This window comes from Taudactylus pleione, unplaced genomic scaffold, assembly GCF_031769625.1.
Source record: "Taudactylus pleione unplaced genomic scaffold, aTauple2 ptg000969l, whole genome shotgun sequence".
In the NCBI taxonomy this organism is placed as follows: Eukaryota; Metazoa; Chordata; class Amphibia; order Anura; family Myobatrachidae; genus Taudactylus; species Taudactylus pleione.
Window position 1 is genome coordinate 3,565,809 of NW_028285370.1, and position 19,288 is coordinate 3,585,096.

Below are 19,288 nucleotides of genomic sequence, written 5' to 3' on the forward strand. Positions count from 1 at the left end.
GAGATCCGAACGCAGGCGTGCTTAAAGGTCAAAACGGGCGTTTTATGGGTGTGCATAATTAATACAGCAGCGTCATTGACCACGTCACTGGGTTATTTTATAGCCAGAACTGCTCGCAAGATTGTGGTAGCAAAAACCAACCACAAGAATAGCGAGCAGTTCATACGCTGGTCGATGTACTCGATTAATCTAATAAATAGCGGACATGACGTATGGTGCGAGCGGCCAGGGGGCGTTTTTAACAAATAACCGAGCGTATGTTTTGCTCGCTCGTTCAGTCTTAGAGGTGTGAACAGACTGCAATTTGCGAACGGATCATTTGAATAGCCACCCCTTGTTTTTGAACGAACGACCGCAAATAGCGAACGGCTCTGAATCAGGCCCTTTGTCCACTACAGTTCAGAACCTGACGGGTGGGTTACAGGAACCTCCGTTTAGGCCTTCTAAGAGACCTTTGTTACCCCCCCATCACTCAAGTATAATGATGACATGTAGTCTGATGAGGGTGAACTCCTGGATTTATCTGATTCTGAGCCCCCTCCCAAGGGAGTTGAGTCTGAATGGTAATGCTCATCATGGACAATGGCCTTCCCATGGCTATGCCTACGTACGCTTATTTTAAGGAAATGATTTAACCGCTAAGGTACCTGGCTTATGCATACCCCTTTGCAGACAACTATTTCACTAAATGGGAGTCTCCCTCTTAGGTGGATTCTCATGTGACACGCTTGAATTCAGCTGTGTACATTAATGAGGCAACTTTGGATTCTTACTTCAAGGATTTCTGCAGCGGCGGTGTCCGCTCGCCGCTCCTTGTGGTATGTTCTTGGAGAGCAAATGCGGAATCCAAGAAGGGATTGGAATGCTTACCTTATAATGCTCAGGTTCTGTTTGGCCCTGATTTAGTCAAAATTGTGGATACACTGGCAACAGCTAATTTTGCATGCCTGCCTTGAGCTCCTACTCCATCCAGATATGGGAGCTCGTCTTTTTGATTCTATCATCCCCAGGGCAAGCCTAAGGTGCAGTGCTTTCCGAGACCCTCTGGGGCCAAGAAACAGACTTGGAGCGGTAGATGTCCGGCCGCCATACCGGACAACAAACCCTCAGCGTGGCGGGTCAGGCCTCCCCTTGGGGAGCCCCAAGGTGGGGACTGACTTCTACTATTTGCCCAGGGCTGGTGTCAAACCACCGCAGATGGACTGGGTCCTTCTCACTTAGGTAAAGGAAGTGGTCTCCCACGGATATGCCCTATCCTCCCGAGAAGACCTCCCCATCAATTTTTCACCGCAGGCCTTCCTTCAGTTTAAGAAAGTGCCCTGGAAATCCAGTAGGTAGTGCGTTCTATGCTCCTGGCAGGGGTCATAGTGCCTGTCCCGTCACCCCACAGAGGGATGGGTTATTATTCCCACCTCTTTCTGGTACAGAAAAACGTGCGGTGCATACCATCCTAGCCTCAACCTCAAGCTCCTAAACAGATTACAAAAGGGTACCTCTGTTCAGGATGGAACCTCTGCATTCCATTGTATTAGCTATGGAACTTGGAGACATCGTGGTGTCTCTGGGCAACCAGGTTGCCTACCTGCATGTCCCTATTGCAACATCTCATCAATGTTTCCTCAGATTTGCTGCACTGGATCACCATTATCAGTTTCAGGTCTACCCTTTGGTCTCTCTACGGCACCATGGGTATTTACTAAGGAAAGGGTGGTCATGGCGGCCCTCCTGAAGTTTCAGGGGGTTCGCCTGCTTCCCTATCTGGATGACCTCCTACTGTTAGCAGGATCTCCAGAATTACTATGCAGCCATCTGCAACTGACTATATCGGTGTTGTAGACCCTCGGCTGGCGGATGGATTGGAAGGAGTCTTCACTTATTTCATCCCAGAGGAAGTTCCATCTGGGTGCACTGTTGGACTCAGCAGAGAATCGTCTTAACAGAGGTGAAGCTCTCGGCATTGCACACAAGGGTACACATTTGTCTTCAAGGTCGCCGAGTATCCATTACTGGGGTCCATGGTGTCAACATTTGACATGGTGATTTATGCCCAGTTTCACTCCAGACCTCTGCAGAGGTTGACTCTCTCCAGGTGGGATGGATTGTCCCATCGGATAAAGTCACAAACGATGGTGCTTTCTCTGGTGGGGCGCCTGTCTCTAACTTGGTGATTACAGACGTCTCATCTCATCAAGGTATCCTGGGCTGGGTCCTTCTCACGACGGGTGCCAGTCTTCGGGGCTGGGGGACTGTGAGGGGTCCACATGTTTTTTTAGGGACGGTGGGCGTCAGCGGAATTGGCCCTTCTGATGAATATCTTGGAACTTCGGGCAGTGTTCAAAGCACTACAACATGTAAGACTTATTCTGCACAGACAACCAGTGCAAATTCAGTCATATAACGCCACTATAGTGGCTTACTTAAACTGTCAAGGGAGGAACAGGAAGTCAGACGGCCCTTAAAGAGGTATCCTACATTCTAACTTGGATGGACAGCAATCTCCCGGCCATCTCGGCTGTGTTCAGGAGTCCTCAACTGGGAATGGTCTCCTCACCGGGAGGTATTTCAGCTCCTAGGGGACAAATGGGGCCTTTCAGATATAGACCACATGGCCTCCAGACACAGCCGCCAGCTGCTTGTGTACGGGTCCAGAAAAAGAGACGCAGAGTTTCTCCTGGTAGACACACTGTCGGTTCTGTGGATCTTCCAGTTTGTTTCCAGTTTGTGTACCAGTTTCCTCCATTATCCCTTCTTCCTTGTGTGCTTCGAAAGTTCAAGCAAGAAGGGGGTACGATCCTGCTGGTGGCTCCAGCATGGCCCAGCCATCACTGGTACTCTGCAGAGTCTCTCCATCGACACTTCGTGGCTGTTGCCTCAACGTTCGGACCTGTTGTCTCAGGGTACTTGCTTTTACTCGGATCTGGGTCGTCTGTCTTCGATGGCGTGGCTTTTGAGACATCCCTCCTATGGGCTAAGGGATTCTCCAACTATGTGGTTAACACCATGCGCAGAACTCGGATACTCGCTTCTGCCAGGATTTACAACAGGGTGTAGTTTACCTAGTTGATGGGTGTTGCCCAGGGGGTACAATCCCCAGGTATTTCGGATATCCAGGGCTCTGGCTTTCCTACAGGCGGGTTTACAAGTCGCCTTGCATCCTTGAAGGTGCATGTTTCCGCACTGTCAGTGTGGTTTCAGCATAGGATTGCTCCACTTCCTGATATCTGCACTTTTATGCAAGGTGTCCTTCGCATTCAGGGCCTGATTCAGAGCCGCTCGTAAGCGGCCGCTCATTCGCTCTGAGCGATGTTCACAGAACTGTGCATGCGTATGGGTCATAATGCGCATGCGCCAACCAGTCAGTGCGATCGGAAATCAAGTGCTCGCCAAATAGCGAGTGCCTGCTAATTTGAGTGACAGGATGAGGCGTTTGTGGGTGGTAACAGGGGAAGGTGCTTGAAAACGAGGAGTGGAGATCCGAACGCAGGCGTGCCAAACGGTCAAAACGGGCATTTTAAGGGTGTGCATAATTAACAAAGCAATGTCATCGGCCATGTCACTTGGTTGTCTCTTAACCTGAACTGTTCGCATGATTGCGGTAGGATAAACCTACCACAAGCACTGCGAGCAGTTCAGATGCCTTTCGATGTACTTGATTAATCTAATAAATAGCGGAGATGACGTAGGATGTGAGCAGCCAGGGGGCGTCTTTACAAAATAGCGAGCGCATGTTTCGTTTGCTTGCTCAGACATTGAGGCGCCACCAGACCGCAAAGAGCGAGCGCTCAATTTAAATAGCCGGCCCCTTTTTCTGACCGAGCGAGCGCAAATAGCGTCCGACTCTGAATCAGGCCCTCAGCCTCCCTTTGTCCCTCCAGTGGCTTCTTGGGATTTGGCTGTGGTCCTTAGGGCTCTCCAAGGACCTCCATTGTACTCCTGGGCTCAGTAGACTTCAAATGGCTTACAGCTAAGACTGTATTTCTTCTAGCTATTACTTCAGCTAGAAGGGTGTCAGATTTGAAGGCTCTTTCTTGTTGCCCTGCCTTTATAATTGTTCACAGGAACAGGGCAGTTCTTAGGACTCGCCCTGGTTTTCTTCCTAAGGTGGTGTCTGGTTTCCACATTAATGAGGAAATTATAGTATCGGCCTTTAACTCACCAGACCTTTCAGCAGGTGAGGCCTCATTGGATGTGGTACGTGCTCTCCGTATTTACGTGGCTCATACCAGTTCCATTCGGAAGTTGGATTCCTTGTTTGTCCTCTACGGTTTCCATAAGAAGGGATGGCCTGCCAACAAACAGTCATTGGCAGGGTGGATTCACGTGGCGATCTTTGAGGCTTACACTTATGAGGGCATTTCAATGCCACCCTCTTACTGCTCATTCTACTCAGTCTGTGGGTCTCTCATGGGCAGTTCGCCTTGGCACCTTGGCTGTTCAGCTTTGTAAGGTGGCCAGGTGGTTTTCTGTCCATACCTTTGTATGGTATTATGCTTTTGATACCTTTTGCCTCTCAGGATGCTTCCATTGGGCGACAGATTCTCCTTTCTGCAAGAGCATCCCCACCCTTGAAGGTACTGCTTTGGGACATCCCAAAGGTATCCTGTGGATACCCTATGGACCCTGCAGTAGAAAATTAGAGCTATGGTAAGAACATTCCTTTGTTATCTCTATTTCTACGAAGTCCATAGGGTTCCACAGGACTACCACCCTTTCGCATCTGTGCTTCAGATGGACTTGGATCTGGTCACTAGTTTTCTGTCTCCTTCTCTGTGAGAGTGTGAATCTTGCATGTTCCAGTCTTCCTTCTCTCTGTTTTCTCCTCCTCCGGCCTATGGCTTGGTATGTAACTGAAGGTGCCTTGGCCTGGGGGCGGGGTATAGGAGAGGAGGCCCCAGTGCATCCTGGGACCAGTGGCGTAACTAGGGCAGTGCGAGCGGGGTGCATGCCCTAGGTGCCGTTGGACCGGCGGCGCGGGGGGGTGCCACCGGCCACGGCACCGGCCCGCCCGCCCTAGTTAGCCAGTGTAGCGCCGAACGCAATGAGTGTGGTCAGCGCTACGCATTTACACAGCACCGGCACTAGGCTTCCAGCGCTGGTCCCGTGCTTCACACCTGAGCCCGTTCCCTCCCACTGAGCACTTGCCCAATAGCGCTAGGAGGTGGGCTCAGGCTGTGCATAACACACGCATCGCCGTCAGCGCTGGCAGTGATGCGTGTGTTAAACAGCAGCCAATGAGAGTCAGATAGACTCTCGTTGACTGCTGCAGCACCCACTGCAAGAGCTGAACTTCCGTCCCGCTCCTGCAGTGAGTAATGGGACTGACGTCATGACATCATGACGTCTGTCCCAAAATGCTGAGCGCGCCAGCCCGGGCGGGAGCGGCATCGCGAGCAGGACCAGGAGCAGGAGCAGAGATTCAGGTAAGTATATTTTTATATATATATATATATTTTTTTTTAACCTATCTGCACAACGGGGAAGGGGGGTGGCTACTACTGGGGGGACCTCTACTGGGGGAGGGGTGGCTACTACTGGGGGCGCCATTGGGAGGACCTCTACTGGGGGGGCTACTCTACTGGGAACTACTACTTGGGGGGGAACTACCACTGGGGACATTATAAAAGGGGCCTACTACTAGAGGCACTGCACTCGGGGGACCACTACTGGGGGCAATAATAGGAAGGGCCACTATAGGGGGCACTGGATAGGGGGGATCACTACAGGGTGCCTACATAAGGGGACCACTACTGGGAAAACTGCATGGGGGGACTACTGCTGGGGGCACTATATAAAGGGCACTGCATAGGGGGGGACTACTACTGGGGGCACCTTATAAAGGGCACTGCATAAGGGAATACCGCTACTGGGCGCACTGCATTGTGGGGACTGCTACTGGGGGCACTGCATAAGGGGGAACACTACGTGGGGCACTACATTTGGGGGGCCACTACTGGGGGTACTGAGTAAAGGGAACTAATTGGGGGCTGTATAAGGGGGACCACTACTGGGGATACTATATAAGGGGCACTACTATGGGCCTGCATAAGAGGGACCACAACTGCATACTGGGGATACTGTATAAGGGGTACTACTGGGGTTAAGGTGCATATGGATAGGAATGTTCAGTTTGAAAATAAAGGGGTGTGTCATGTTGACACGCCCCATTTTTAAGTGGCCACGCCCATTTTTTTGCCATGCGCGCATTTGGCGCGCGCACATCAGGGGGGGGCTTCCTTTTCAAATTTGTCCTGGGCTCCAAATACCCTAGTTACACCACTGCCTGGGACTAAAAGATTAACTGTGTGGTGCCCGACAGAAGAGCCATCGCCTATACCTAGTGGCGTATCTACAATGGGTGCAGTGTGTGCGGGGCACTCGGACCCCCGGGGGGCCCCGCACCGCACTCCCTGCACCCATTTTTTTATTAAACTTACCTGTGCGTGTCCCGCATCGGGTGTCAGTGCTGCTCAGAACACCTTGAAAATGGCCACTGCGACCATTTTCCAGCGCTCTGCACATGCGCAGTAAACTCCGGGCACACTCTAGTGCCCGGAGTGTATTAAGGCTCTGGTGGCTGACCAGCCGTGTCAGTCGGCTGCCAGCCACCAGAAAGAGAGGAGGGGGCCCCGCATGGTGAGTGCACACGGGCCCCCTCCTCTCTTAAGAAGCCCCTGCCTATACCCCAAGGTATCCTGTGGAACCCTATGGACTTGGTAGAAATAGAGATAACAAAGGTAAGTTCTTACCATAACTCTTATTTTCCAGTTGCACCAGACACCATGTATGCCCTAATATTTAGTTAGAATAAACCCCACAGATATCATTCTCTCTCAACTCGGGAAAATGGGGGTGCTACCACGGACATATTGTTAAATCAAGTAGGGGAATAAGAAAAGGGGGGAAATATCCATAGTGGTGCACTAAACAATACATAAAACATAAGTTTGAATAATTTGTATACATAATAGCAAGGCACTAAAAAGTGAAAATACAGTATATTTAAAAAGAATTTGGTGTGTGTAATGTAAATGAGTGTATTTAAAAAGGGGGCGTACACTCCTGATCCACTAAATGTTCTACTATAGATGTTGAGTATAGATCAGCATATGTGTGTGTCTATCAGTATAGACAATTCTATTTCCATATTGATCTCACATACAGGTGATGCACTAAGTGCTTCGGTTAATATATGTATAGTATGTTATATACCATAGCATATCAGGGATGTTATTCAATAGAGAAGAGGAAATAACAATTCTCCAAAATATGGTCCTATAATTATTGGTTATCGCCTCACATTTTTTTTTTTTTCCAAACACCCAGTGGAAAACAGTGCAAAACTGTGCTGGGGGCATAGGACCTTGGACCCTCTCCAAAAGGAGAAGGGCCCCGCTACTCCCCAACTCCTCAGAGCCAAAAGGTCAACTGAGGAGAAAAGGGTCTTCGGATCTCACCTCGCCGAAGCTTGAGGAGACCCCTTGAGTCCCCGACCCCCGGAGCCAAAAGGCCCCTTAGGGGGCAAGGGTCTTCAGACTTCCCTCCGCCTCACGGCTCGGGGTCGTCCCTTTCTCCCCAGGGTTGGCCGAAGCTTCCCCCTGGTGAACGAACAAAAACCTTCAGCCCTCCCCAGAAGGAGAGGGCCATGGCTACAAGGGGAGAGGGTGGCCCATAAGGGTCTCACCTAAACCCCATCAAAACACGTGACACAACACACAAATAATATAAAAATGTGTGGTGAAGGTGCAAAAAAAGTGCAAACACTCGTGTAAAATAAATAAATAAATAAGACCCCAGCCTTACAGGCTGCGGGAAAAATAAAAATTATCCTTGCCCTAGCCAGAAGGCCGGGGCAAAGGAAAGGTGCAGACAGAAGTAGGTGAAGTACAAGTGCAAAGTGCCGTACTAGTGCAGTGGGTGTGACCAATACCCGTGCATTTTCAGGCACCCCTGGCTCTGCCATAACAGGGGCACGGGGACCTCGGGCTTCAGGCTGCTCCCGGCCCTGGCAAGACCAAGTGTTTCTCCGTTCCCTGCCAGGGTACTGGACCAACCCCCTTAAGAGAGCAGGTACTACGCCCCGGCCATTCTCCACTCCAACGCAGGGGCCTCCTTCACCCCCATTTAGGACAGCAGATACTAGCGCCGAGTGTTTCCCCACTCTCTACCAGGAGTCAGTCCTCCCCCAGCACAGTACTCCACAGGGTTTTTCCCCATTCTCCCCCAGAAGCGACATCCAAACCTCTGGAGGCAGAACAGGTACTCCACCCCATGTTTCCCAAGAACAGATACTACACTTGATCTTAGCCAAAAGGCCGAGAAGCGATGTAAATGTAAATAAAAATAAAATCTGTTGCTATGAGTGTAGCAGCAATAGAGAAGAATTACACTGCACATATGCTGTAACATTTTTTGGTCAAAAATAGAAGTAATAAATCTATTTATACCAAGAGGTACAAGATGTGAGGTGATAACAAATAATTATAGGACCATATTTTGGAGAATTGTTATCCCCTCTTTTCTATTGAATAACATTCCTGATATGCTGTGGTATATGACATACTATACATATATTAACCGAAGTACTTAGTGCATCACCTGTATGTGAGATCAATATGGAAATAGAATTGTCTATACTGATAGACACACACATATGCTGACCTATACTCAACATCTATAATAGGGCATTTAGTGGATCAGGAGCGTACGCCGCCTTTTTAAATACACTCATTTACATTACACACACCGAATTCTTTTTAAACATACTGTATTTTCACTTTTTAGTGCCCCTACTTGATGTGATAGATATGCTAGCGGCCAGCGGCTGGCATGTGAGAACCTCTGGTTTGCAGGTGGTGACATGTGAAGGCCATGTGTAGGGCATGGGGCTCGCTGGAAGGGCAATGGCTACATTGGAGTGTTGTGTGTAGGGCACAGGGCACACTGGAAAGCTGTGGGTGTGGTGTGGGGCACTCTGAAGACCATGGGGCACACTGGCGTTCTGTTCATGGAGCAGATAGAAACAAACTTCAGCTTCCCATCAGAAGCACATTTCCCTTCTAGCCCTAATGGAGCAGCAGCAGCAGCACTGAGGAGAGGTCAGGGGGCGCGGCGTATATCAGCATAGCTAACCTGTGTCACCTAACTCTACAGTGCGGATTCTGTACTACTACAGAGCAAACAAGCATCTGCTCCAGGCCCAGGGTGCAGCCTTTTAGGGCGCAGAAGAGATGCAGCCACGTCATTGCTGCACCTTGCCAATTTAATAAAAAAAAGATTGGACCACTGATCTGGCTCCAGTTTTCCCGTGGGACCCTCCCCCCTCTTACTAATTTCCTGCGACACCCCTCTCCCTGCTGAGCCAACCTGTCTTCCACCTCGGAAGTCAGCAAATTTGGTACACAGGCTTATTGCAGAGTATGATGTGAATGTGCATTAATAGAGTACATGGGGCTACACTAACAGGGGTATTCAATATGGGTGCGATAACATCGTTTTTGCATTAATATCGCAATTATGACATCATTATTGCAGATTTTACTTTTACACTGTATTCAATATCAAAGCCTTATCGCAGTTTTGAGAAGTCTTTGATAAAAAATGGTGATAACGTTTCACCATTGAATAGGTGTCGAAAAAAAGAGCAAAATTAGAGTTTAGGGGTGCAGGCTTAAAAAAAATAGCCTGCACCCCTGAGATTGACATTTAAATAAGAACTGTGTCAAAAAAAGTGAAAAAAAAAAAAATAGGGACACCCCAAAAAATTAATTTCAAAATTGGGGTGCAAAAAAAAAATAAGGGAAAAAATAGTTAAACAATAGGGAAATAGGTTCAGGGCTATTCTGCAAGTATGCGGCAGGTGTTTTGAAGAATAGATTTATAGCAGCAGGTGCACAAATGCAGAATTTTTAAAAACTTACTTTAGGGACATCAAAATATGCTAGTACCCATTTTCATGTACCCCAAATTTGAAATAACCTAAGTGCTCTTCTGCATCACTTCTTCAATGTTGGGAAAAAACACCTGCTGCAGCTATTTAAATCCCTGACTTTCAATTAAAGGCTAAAACGGGGGTACCCATAGTGTTCCCCCATGTTTTTACAACTTTAGGGAGGTCTTACAATTATTTTAAGGAAAAATTTGTAACTTTACGCAAATTCAACTTCGGAGTTTCCCGTTTTCGTTAATTTTATATTGAATACGGGGATAAGCGGGAGCGCGCACCAGACTTAACGCAGAAAAAAACTCCGATATGAAACGTTAACTGCGGCAGTGAAGTTAACATTTCATATTGAATACCCCTCTAGGTGGTAATAACTTCAGAAAACTAAGTTCATGGACTTGCCCTGATTTATCTTTGCTTATTATTACAAGGAGCTCACTATTGCCCCAGAATGACTCTCTTTGGTGTGAGAGAACTAGTGATCCGGGCAGCAGGTACAGTACATGTGCGCAGAGAAATATGGGGCCCAGTACAGAGGAATTAGGCTGTGTTTCTGGCCACAGCGGGCCCCCAGGCAGTCTGGCCCCCTTAGTGTTGTACCCCCCATAACTCTCTGATGGAGCCCCTGCATGTGCATGATGGAGACCCTGTGTCAGATATCTGACCTGCCATGGTTATGCAAATCAGTGATGTCACAGTGGCCAGTGATGTCATAACACAGGACAGCCAGTGAGGCTCACCCTCAGCAGAGACTTGCATTATAGTTACAGAATCCTAGCAAGGTGTATTGTTTTTATTATAAAGCACATTTTCTCTAATTCTACTACTGGAGAAGCATCTGAGAGGCTGTAACTCTAAATGTGAGGCTTCATGGCCTCGTCTAGGTAAGTGACTGTCTGTGTTGTGTTTTTAAAAATAGGGATTTCCTTGTTACAAATGTAATATTTATGATCAGATTTATAATTATGTGGAACACCAATTATAGCTAATTTATTTCACTAAGTACATCAATACTGTCACTAATTACACAAACATTGATAGCATCCAAAATTGATTAACTTATAATCGTGCTTCAAATTCTTTGAAACAGAAGCTGAGATACTTTAATGTTTCACTGTTTGTTTGTTTTTGTGGGGATTGTTATTATTATTATTATTATTATTATTATTATTTTTATTATTATTATTATTATTTTTATTTTATTTTTTATTTTATTTTTTTATTGAACCACCATAGAAAATGACAATTACAAAATTTGTTTAAAAAAAATAGAATATCACATCAATCCATTACATAATAGCATATAATAGAATTGTTTTTATTTTTATTTTCATATGAAACCACTTGAATTCTTTTATTAGTACTAAACAAGCGTTCTCATCCTCTACACCAGGCCTGGACAACCTGTGGCTCCCCAGCTGTTGTGAAACTACAAGTCCCAGCATGCCCTGCCACAGTTTTGCTATTAGGGAATTCTAAAACTGTAGCAGGGCATGCTGGGACTTGTAGTTTCACAACTGCTGGAGAGCTGCAGGTTGGCTCTACACAAACTTCTTTAATGTAGTTGTCTCTAAGATAAGTCTGGAAACACAACCAGCCCTCATCCTCCTCATTATAAACCGTCCAATCCGCTAATAAAGCTAAATTCAAAATGATCCAAGAAAACAATTGTTATGTTTTGTTATTGTCATGTTGGAATATTAGGAACAGTTTTATGCTGTATCAAAATTCTGTTCTCAGGGGCCAATGTAATAGTCTTCATTCTAGCACCCTGCACCTGTCACAGCCCGTGCCGTTCCTCTTTTCTGCCTGGGGTGTCGCTCTCTGCTCTGATGCTTCTAGCACACTCAGCTGATGTAACACACTGCGGAGATACAGACCAGAGTGTGCTAGAATGAAGACTAATGTAATCTGAGCTGCAGAACTATATATGCCTTATTACTACAAACCCATTACCAATATCACTGTAATAATGTAAATAGATAATAACAGTAACATTACTGTATATATTAGCATAAACATGCTCAAGACGCATTCAGCTGATCGGACTCTGCTGCCGCCCGTTATGGGGCATATTTTTAAAGTGAAGGCGCTCATGCTGTACTTTGGTCGCATGACACCGCCCCCCTTACCATAAGGGAAAGTAATCCTAAAATGTGTCTCTGACAACACGGCTGTGTGCTGACTGCAGACGGAATGGGGTGATGCTGTGCGCTGACTGCAGGCGGCATGGGGTGACGCTGTGCGCTGACTGCAGGTGGCATGGGGTGACGCCGTGCCCTTACTGCAGGTGGCATGGGGTGATGCTTGTCACTTAGTGACTCCTCTCAGAGGCAGAGTCACTCGGTTGGCATTGGGCACAGCTGCAGGGCTGCGGGCAGGGGAGGGACTTGTTTCCCCTTCATATATAACTGACTGAACTCAGTACCGCCGCATTCCAGCTCACTTTAACCCCTGCTTATCTGGTCCCATAAAAATAGCTACACTATCCACAAAGGTAAGTTTATACAGCAGCAGCACCTTGAGATCCACAGAACATATTATATATGACATATACATAAAGGAGGATTATTATTTGCACTTATAATTTACAATTTTGTTTTTGCATCTCTATCTTTAGTAAGAGAAAGCGGAAGACTAATAGAGATTCGGCATCAAGCTCATCGCTAGAAGCCGATCCAGGTAAGACAGGAGCCAGAAGTCTTTATTAACCTTCAGTAATATATCTGTAATTTTGACAGAGTAAAGCTGGGTACACACCTGGTCGAGCATCGCTCTCTCTACCCTCTGTCTCACAACTACATTCCCTCACCTATCTTGCATGTACTTGTTCTGGTTTAATGTGTGATTTGTGTTTTGTATGAAGAACACACCATACATAACGTCTTGCCTTGCTTCCACAGCATGCATTTACTGTGGTCGTGCAGAAAATGATGTGCCCAAGTATGGAGAGCTGCTGCATAACGCCAAGGAGAAGCTGACTGTCCACCACTACTGCCTGGTAAGTATGGAAAGTAATGATGGATGAGCATCAGTTATAGCAGCTGAAAGCAGCCTGTTACACAGTAAGGTGCACATTTATCACAATCTGCAATATTTATGCAAATGTGATAATCATTTTGTCCTATGGGCCTGATTCAGCTTGGAACGCAAGTCTGCGGATGCACACGCACCCTGCCGATGTTCGCGTTCTGCGCATGCGTATGCATCACAGTGTGCGAAGCGGCCGCTGCGATCGCGAGGGGCAGTGGTCAAAGGAACGCAGATATGCCAGTGCGTTTGAATGCCATTACAGCGGCGTGCATAATTAAGCCCCTGCGACGGCACACGCAGCCTGAGCTCTAGGTACTGACAGGAAGTTTAGCAATTTCTGAGTCAGGTCAGCTCTACCACAACTGTGCGTCTGGGTCCGATGTTACTCTATGTTACCGATGCTTTCGCAGACTACCAAGGTATTGCGGAAGTGGGCAGCTTACTGAAGTGGTGGGTGTGTGAGTATACTGCTGCGATCGCAATGCATTCATAGCATATTTTCGCAGCGGCCGGGTGCGTGCGATTACAGACTTGCAATCCATCCTGAATCAGGCCCTATATTCACAAGGTGATAATGTAAATGTTTACTCAAATGTCTCAATCTCCTCTACCCGGGAGGCCAATGCTGATAAGAGCCAAGTCACGGTAAGCCTTTGAAGCAGAGAGATGGCTTGTGGGTGTTTTGGGCAGGGATGTAAAGAGATGGGCCCAGGGAGAGGGGTGTGTCCTAATTGTGGGAGGCATGGCTATGCACCCTTAGGTTAAAAATACCCCTTTTTGTGAGCCCCTCAGCCTAGCATAAAGCCATGGGGTTGGGGGGGTGCGATAAGTGTGATAGCTCCCTCCACATAAAGGCAACAAATTATTCTACCAAATGAAACCATACATTTTCTGTTAATTAAAATGGTGGAAAAATTTAAAAAACATATTTTGTTTCATTTTTAACTTTAGGCATTAAATATTATTGGAGCCCTCCCCTAAGGATATGTAGTTATCTGCACAGTTTCATTAACATGCTAAGTGCATAAAACATGATAAAACTATATTGGAGCATATGTTAGAGATATAAGTCTTCCTAATTGTTATAGATAATGCAGCAGTGGTGACAGCCATAAGTACATCTCCCCTCTCTCCTATCCAGTTACTATCCAGCGGTGTGCTGCAGAGGGGCAGTGACAGGCAAGGCTTCTATGGCTTCCTGTACCCAGATGTGCGGAAGGCAGCCAGCCGGGCAGCAGAGCAGGTGAGGAGCCGATCGTGCTGTTACTTTCTCATGTCATGTGAAGTCACCGGAGAACTGAATGACACATATTGGGCCTAATTGGGAGTTTATTCTATTCCCTGATAATCCACAAAGAATAAAATAAACAGCTTTGTGATGCCGCAGTGAGAACGGCTCCGCCTGGAGCCGCGGTGCAGAATGACTGTGGTACTGACGTGACCAGAAAGGTCAAAAGCCACTCAGCCAATCAGAAGTGTTTTCCCAAGGTGGCCGACAGATTCTGTCGAGTCGTATTTATATAAAATGTTTTGGTGTATGGACCTAATTCAGAGGTGAATGCATTGCAGGTGTTGGCGCAGTTGGCCACTGTGCTTTTTTTACTGTTCATGTGTCCTGATGGTTTACCGACTGTGGTTGTAGTGAGTATTTGGATGCAGAGCAGACAATGGGTGCTTGTGGAAAGAAACAGAGTGATGCCGCCTGTCAGCGGTAATGCAGATCTCTTTGCTTCCTCGAGCCAGTGTGCTGCTAAATGCACATGTGTGATCCAGCTTGCCAGTTCCTGCATGCACAGAGGACTGGAAGCTCAGACATATGCACTTGCACTTCACCAAAATAAAAAAAAGAAAGAAAAAAGATTAACGTGCCATAGGTCTCTCTAAAGGACGGCCGATCAGCCGCAGCAGCTATGATTGGAAGCCTTAGAGGAGCTATTTTCTATCTCTCCCACTAAGGTGGTTAGCAGAGGACCTGGCTATACTTGAGTGTTATATACAGTGACTGTTCTATTATTAGGAAGTAAAGGAATCTAGAACAAAGGTTATTTATAGTGGGGGACCTATTTACACTCATTGTTCGTGTTTTTCTCAGTATTGTCATTTGTTAATCATGTTTTGCAGCCCTGCACAGTGTGCAAGAGGATGGGCGCCTCCATACGCTGCAGCAGGAAGGGCTGCACTGAGACAGTGCACTTCCCCTGTGGCCAGGAAAAGGAATTTATATTCCAGTACTTCAAGGAGTTTCCGTGAGTAATCCATTTGCTTCTAGGTATATAGGGCCCGATTCAGACCCGCTTGCTAGATGCGTTCGCACGCAGCTGGCATATGCAAATCCGGGAAGGCAGGCGATCGTACGGCAAGGCATTAGCACACCCACTATGTCTTGGCGTGCGATCGCGCTGTGTATGTATGTTCCGTTACAGTGGGGGTTTTTGTTTGAACTTCTCACTATTTATTCTGTAATATTTGTTTCCCTGTAGATCATTCTGCCCAAGGCATCGGCCAGTTCAGAAGGCTGCGGCACAGGACGGAGTAAGTGCATGTACCATCTGCCTGGAGGAGCTGACCCCTGCCCCTGCATATGATGTGATTAAGAGCCCCTGCTGCAAAAACACTTGGTTCCACAGGACTTGTCTGCAGGTGAGCTATGGCTTTACTATTTACTCCTCACTATCGGAGTCACCGGGAGGAGGCCAACCAGGAGAGAGCCGAGGAATGACGGCCAATGGAGTGGAGGGTTTGAAGCTGATTCCGGTGTCCGCTCTCTGTATATGAAGGATTATGGTGAATGCGGCCTGACGTTAGGCTGGTCGGCTTGTCCTTGCTCGTCAGCTCTTGTGCAGGATGTTTGCTTCATGACTGTACATATATATATATTTGGTATTTCATCTGAACTTCTTACATTACAGATGCAGGCATTAAATGCAGGGAAGTATTTCTTGAAGTGCCCCATATGCCAGAACATGGCGAGTTTCCAGCAGGAGATGCTGCAAATGGGAATTTACATTCCCCACAGGTATATGTAACAATTGTCTTTATCTAGAACATAGAATCCAGCTCCATCACAGAGGCATTTTAAGACTGGAGGGGGCCCATGTGAGGATTTCTGTGAGCCCCCTCCCCCTAAAAAAAAAATGGCACTGGCGCATGCACAGAACATCACCAACAATCTGGAATTTACCCAGAATCCCCTGTGCATACGCAGTAATCTGGCGTTATATCGTACATATGATGCAGCTGCCATGTTTCTGGGGATCACTTCTGGAACATGGTGCTGGCTGCATTTTTTGAAAGCTATCAACGGAATAATGATGTGAATGGCATCAGTGGCGGTGTGCACCCCCCCACACCAATTACAGAGACGAAACTGGAGCCGACATTAACTGTGCATTTGTGTAGCTTAAACAAGGAAACAAAAGCTTGCATCCCGTTATTTTACCTTGTGTTTCGTACTTATGAAATGCTATAAGCAAAATGTGTCCTATTATAATTTACAGAGATTTATCAGTTCTTTAGTAAGCAAATTGCCAAATCCAGCCATAAGACTATGGGCACTTGACTATGGGTCTATGGCCCTGATTCAGAGCCGGACGCTCTGATAAAGCGCTCGCTCTGAATCAGGGCCATCCTTCTGAATTTTTAGAGTGGCCTCCCGGATGCTCGTATAGCTGTGGTTGACCACCCACAGCTATAGCGAGCGGCCAGGAAGATGGTCACGATGGTCAAGACCATCGCGACCATCGGCCTTGCGACGAGACCCTTCTGGTAGGGTCTCGTTGCCGCAAGCCCTGGAGTGCTTTTGGCTCTATCAGAGCCGAAAGCTCTCCCACTGACATCACTTGTGATGTCAGAGGGGCCGGCCCCAGATGGTAGGCGTTCCCATGGGAATGCCTCGGTCTGGCCAGTCACGCCCCCAGCACACCCACCAAAGGGGGCGTGCTGTCACTCACCATCGACAGCACGCCCCCTTTGTAGCGAGACCCATAGCGACGGCTTCCCAGACTGGACTACTGGACTAGATGAACAGACAGAAGAAAGCGTTGTAATGTCACATTGATTAATTACATCAGCGATATTACCTCACATTAACCTTTCAGAGATGCATCCTGGGAACTGGAGAACAACGCCTTTGGAGAACTACTGCAGGTCCACCAACAGTGCGACGCGGATCCCTGCCGCTGCGACCATGGAAGAACTCACAGCGAGAGCGGCAGGTAAAACTTTTCGCATTTTATTTATTAAAGGCTGCCAGTGTGCTATGGCCCAGCAGCAGCCCCTGGGAAGGTTCCCCTGCTCATTCCACATGATTAATGCGGCCTAGAGTCTTGATAAATAGGACCCTACGTTTATTAGCTAAGGATCTACTGGGTGTATGCGTAATATATGTGACGGTGTATTTACTAAGAGGTTGATATCTTTCACATTTACTGTGTGCTTACTAAGAGGCCGACACCAAGAACCTGGCTACTATAATCATTTTCTGTTATTATATATGTTATGGGATGGGTACAGGATGCGCCGGGATACTGAATGTATCCCATATTTTATATGTGTTGTGAATCTAATATGTATTCAATAAATTGTATTATTGGAATCTTTATCAGAGTTCCAGTACCTTAGGTTTTCTTGACAGCGCTGCCCACTTTGTTATTGGTTTCACCTGCTCCTCCGTCTCTATCTTCTTCCTCTGCCCTATAATTCAGTTCTTCTCTTTATCGTGCTTCACTGTGCTGGTTGGGCGGCTCAGAGGCTTCTCTTCCCGGCTGCTCTTCTATTCGGCACCAGAGATACATTATGATATTCCATGCCCACAAAATAAAAGAATGAGGGGAGCAGGGTGGCGTTTTATCCATTGTGCCAGGTGGCATATGAACCATTGTGCCGGGTGGCGTATCAACCATTGTGTGGGTGGCGTATCAGCTGTTACAGTGTAGTAGCCACTGGCACTGTAACGTAGCATTTTGCATACAGATACACCCGCTGTCACACACAGAATATAGGCATGCCACATATGATTTTAATCAGCAGAAGTTGCTTGTGCGTCCTACTTTCATCACTGTTTGATTAAATTGCATTTGAAGGTAAAAAAATTTATAAAAATACTCTCAGCACTACAGAGTCATGCCATGGCATGGCGCGACTAGAGGGGCACGCAAAGAGGCTAGATGTATTTGGACACAACTGTATACTATAACTCCCCTACAAATTGGGAAATGTTTGCTGTAGAATTGCTAAAATGTATACATTCTTATAAGCTGCCAAATTGTTTAATCCTCTCTAGAATACAATAAAACATTTAGTATCTTAGGGGCTATTTCTTCCTGTAGCGAAATGCACCATCACTGAGATTTATAGCTCCAGCTGTAGATTTATCCTCTGTGTCTCCTCTTTCAGTGAATGGTGTATAATTCGGTGTCACTGCTGTGGGTCAGTGGGAACCCACCTCGCCTGCTCAGCCCTGAGATCTGCTGAGAGCACATGGACCTGTGCAGAGTGTACCTCCATTCTGGAGAAGCCGGAGGATGTTGCTGGCAAGTACTTTCCCCTGTCATTTGTCACCTATTACTAGGTAGTACAGAATCTAACATCATAACTTATATTTCACTTACGTGGTAGAATGAGACATTAGTGAAAACTATCATTAAGTTACCAGTCTTGGGTTAATGCCACTGTAGTATAATCGATGTGTGGCCCTTTTCATGTTACAGTAGCCTTAGCCAACTTGCGACTTGTAGGACACAGAGTACGTCCATCCACATAAACATATCGATAACAATGTTGGATCTCTTTCTGATTGCAGAGCCATTGGCAGAGGCATCTGTGGTAATACCATCAACAAGCAGAGAAAATCCTTTGCCTGCAGTAACACCAGGAGAGACCTGCACCCGGACAAGGGGGCATCCTTCATTAACACCAGGAGAGACCTGCGCCCGGACGAGGGGGCATCTTTCAGTAACACCAAGAGAGACTTGCGCCCGGGTGAGGGGTTATAAAATAATAACATCCAGGAGGACCAGAAAATCACCATTGTAGGGTGCTAAACCCAGAACCTGGGGGCCCAGGTGGAGACAAGATGCCTCATGATCTGCTACCTACCTGTCGTACACATCCTGCAGGAACAGAGAACTGTGTGGATCCATGCAGTGTCTCTAACTCTTGTCCCCATATTCACATCAGTGGAATTAGAGCAATTAAATATCTTTTGCTTTCCAAACCAAGTAAAGAGAAAATTCTTCTTTTATATCATATTATAGCAGGGGATTACAAATCAGTAATATTGATATTAGGCATGCCTAAGGCTTCAATCCAAAGGCT

General features: G+C 46.9%; 1 protein-coding gene and 1 pseudogene across 1 annotated transcript; one reads left to right on the forward strand and one right to left on the reverse strand.

The window, feature by feature from the left end:
- Positions 1-1,504: 1,504 nt before the first annotated feature.
- LOC148454895 (E3 ubiquitin-protein ligase PHF7-like) lies at positions 1,505-19,006 on the forward strand. The gene is made up of 11 exons (XM_088460644.1): positions 1,505-1,689; positions 12,561-12,622; positions 12,844-12,941; positions 14,115-14,216; positions 15,095-15,219; positions 15,454-15,613; positions 15,883-15,989; positions 17,071-17,187; positions 18,368-18,504; positions 18,774-18,848; positions 18,936-19,006. The coding sequence occupies exons 1-11, from the start codon at positions 1,505-1,507 to the stop codon at positions 19,004-19,006; spliced, it is 1,239 nt and encodes a 412-aa protein (XP_088316770.1).
- On the reverse strand, positions 8,252-8,324 carry LOC148454896 (U2 spliceosomal RNA; annotated as a pseudogene).
- Positions 19,007-19,288: the final 282 nt, after the last annotated feature.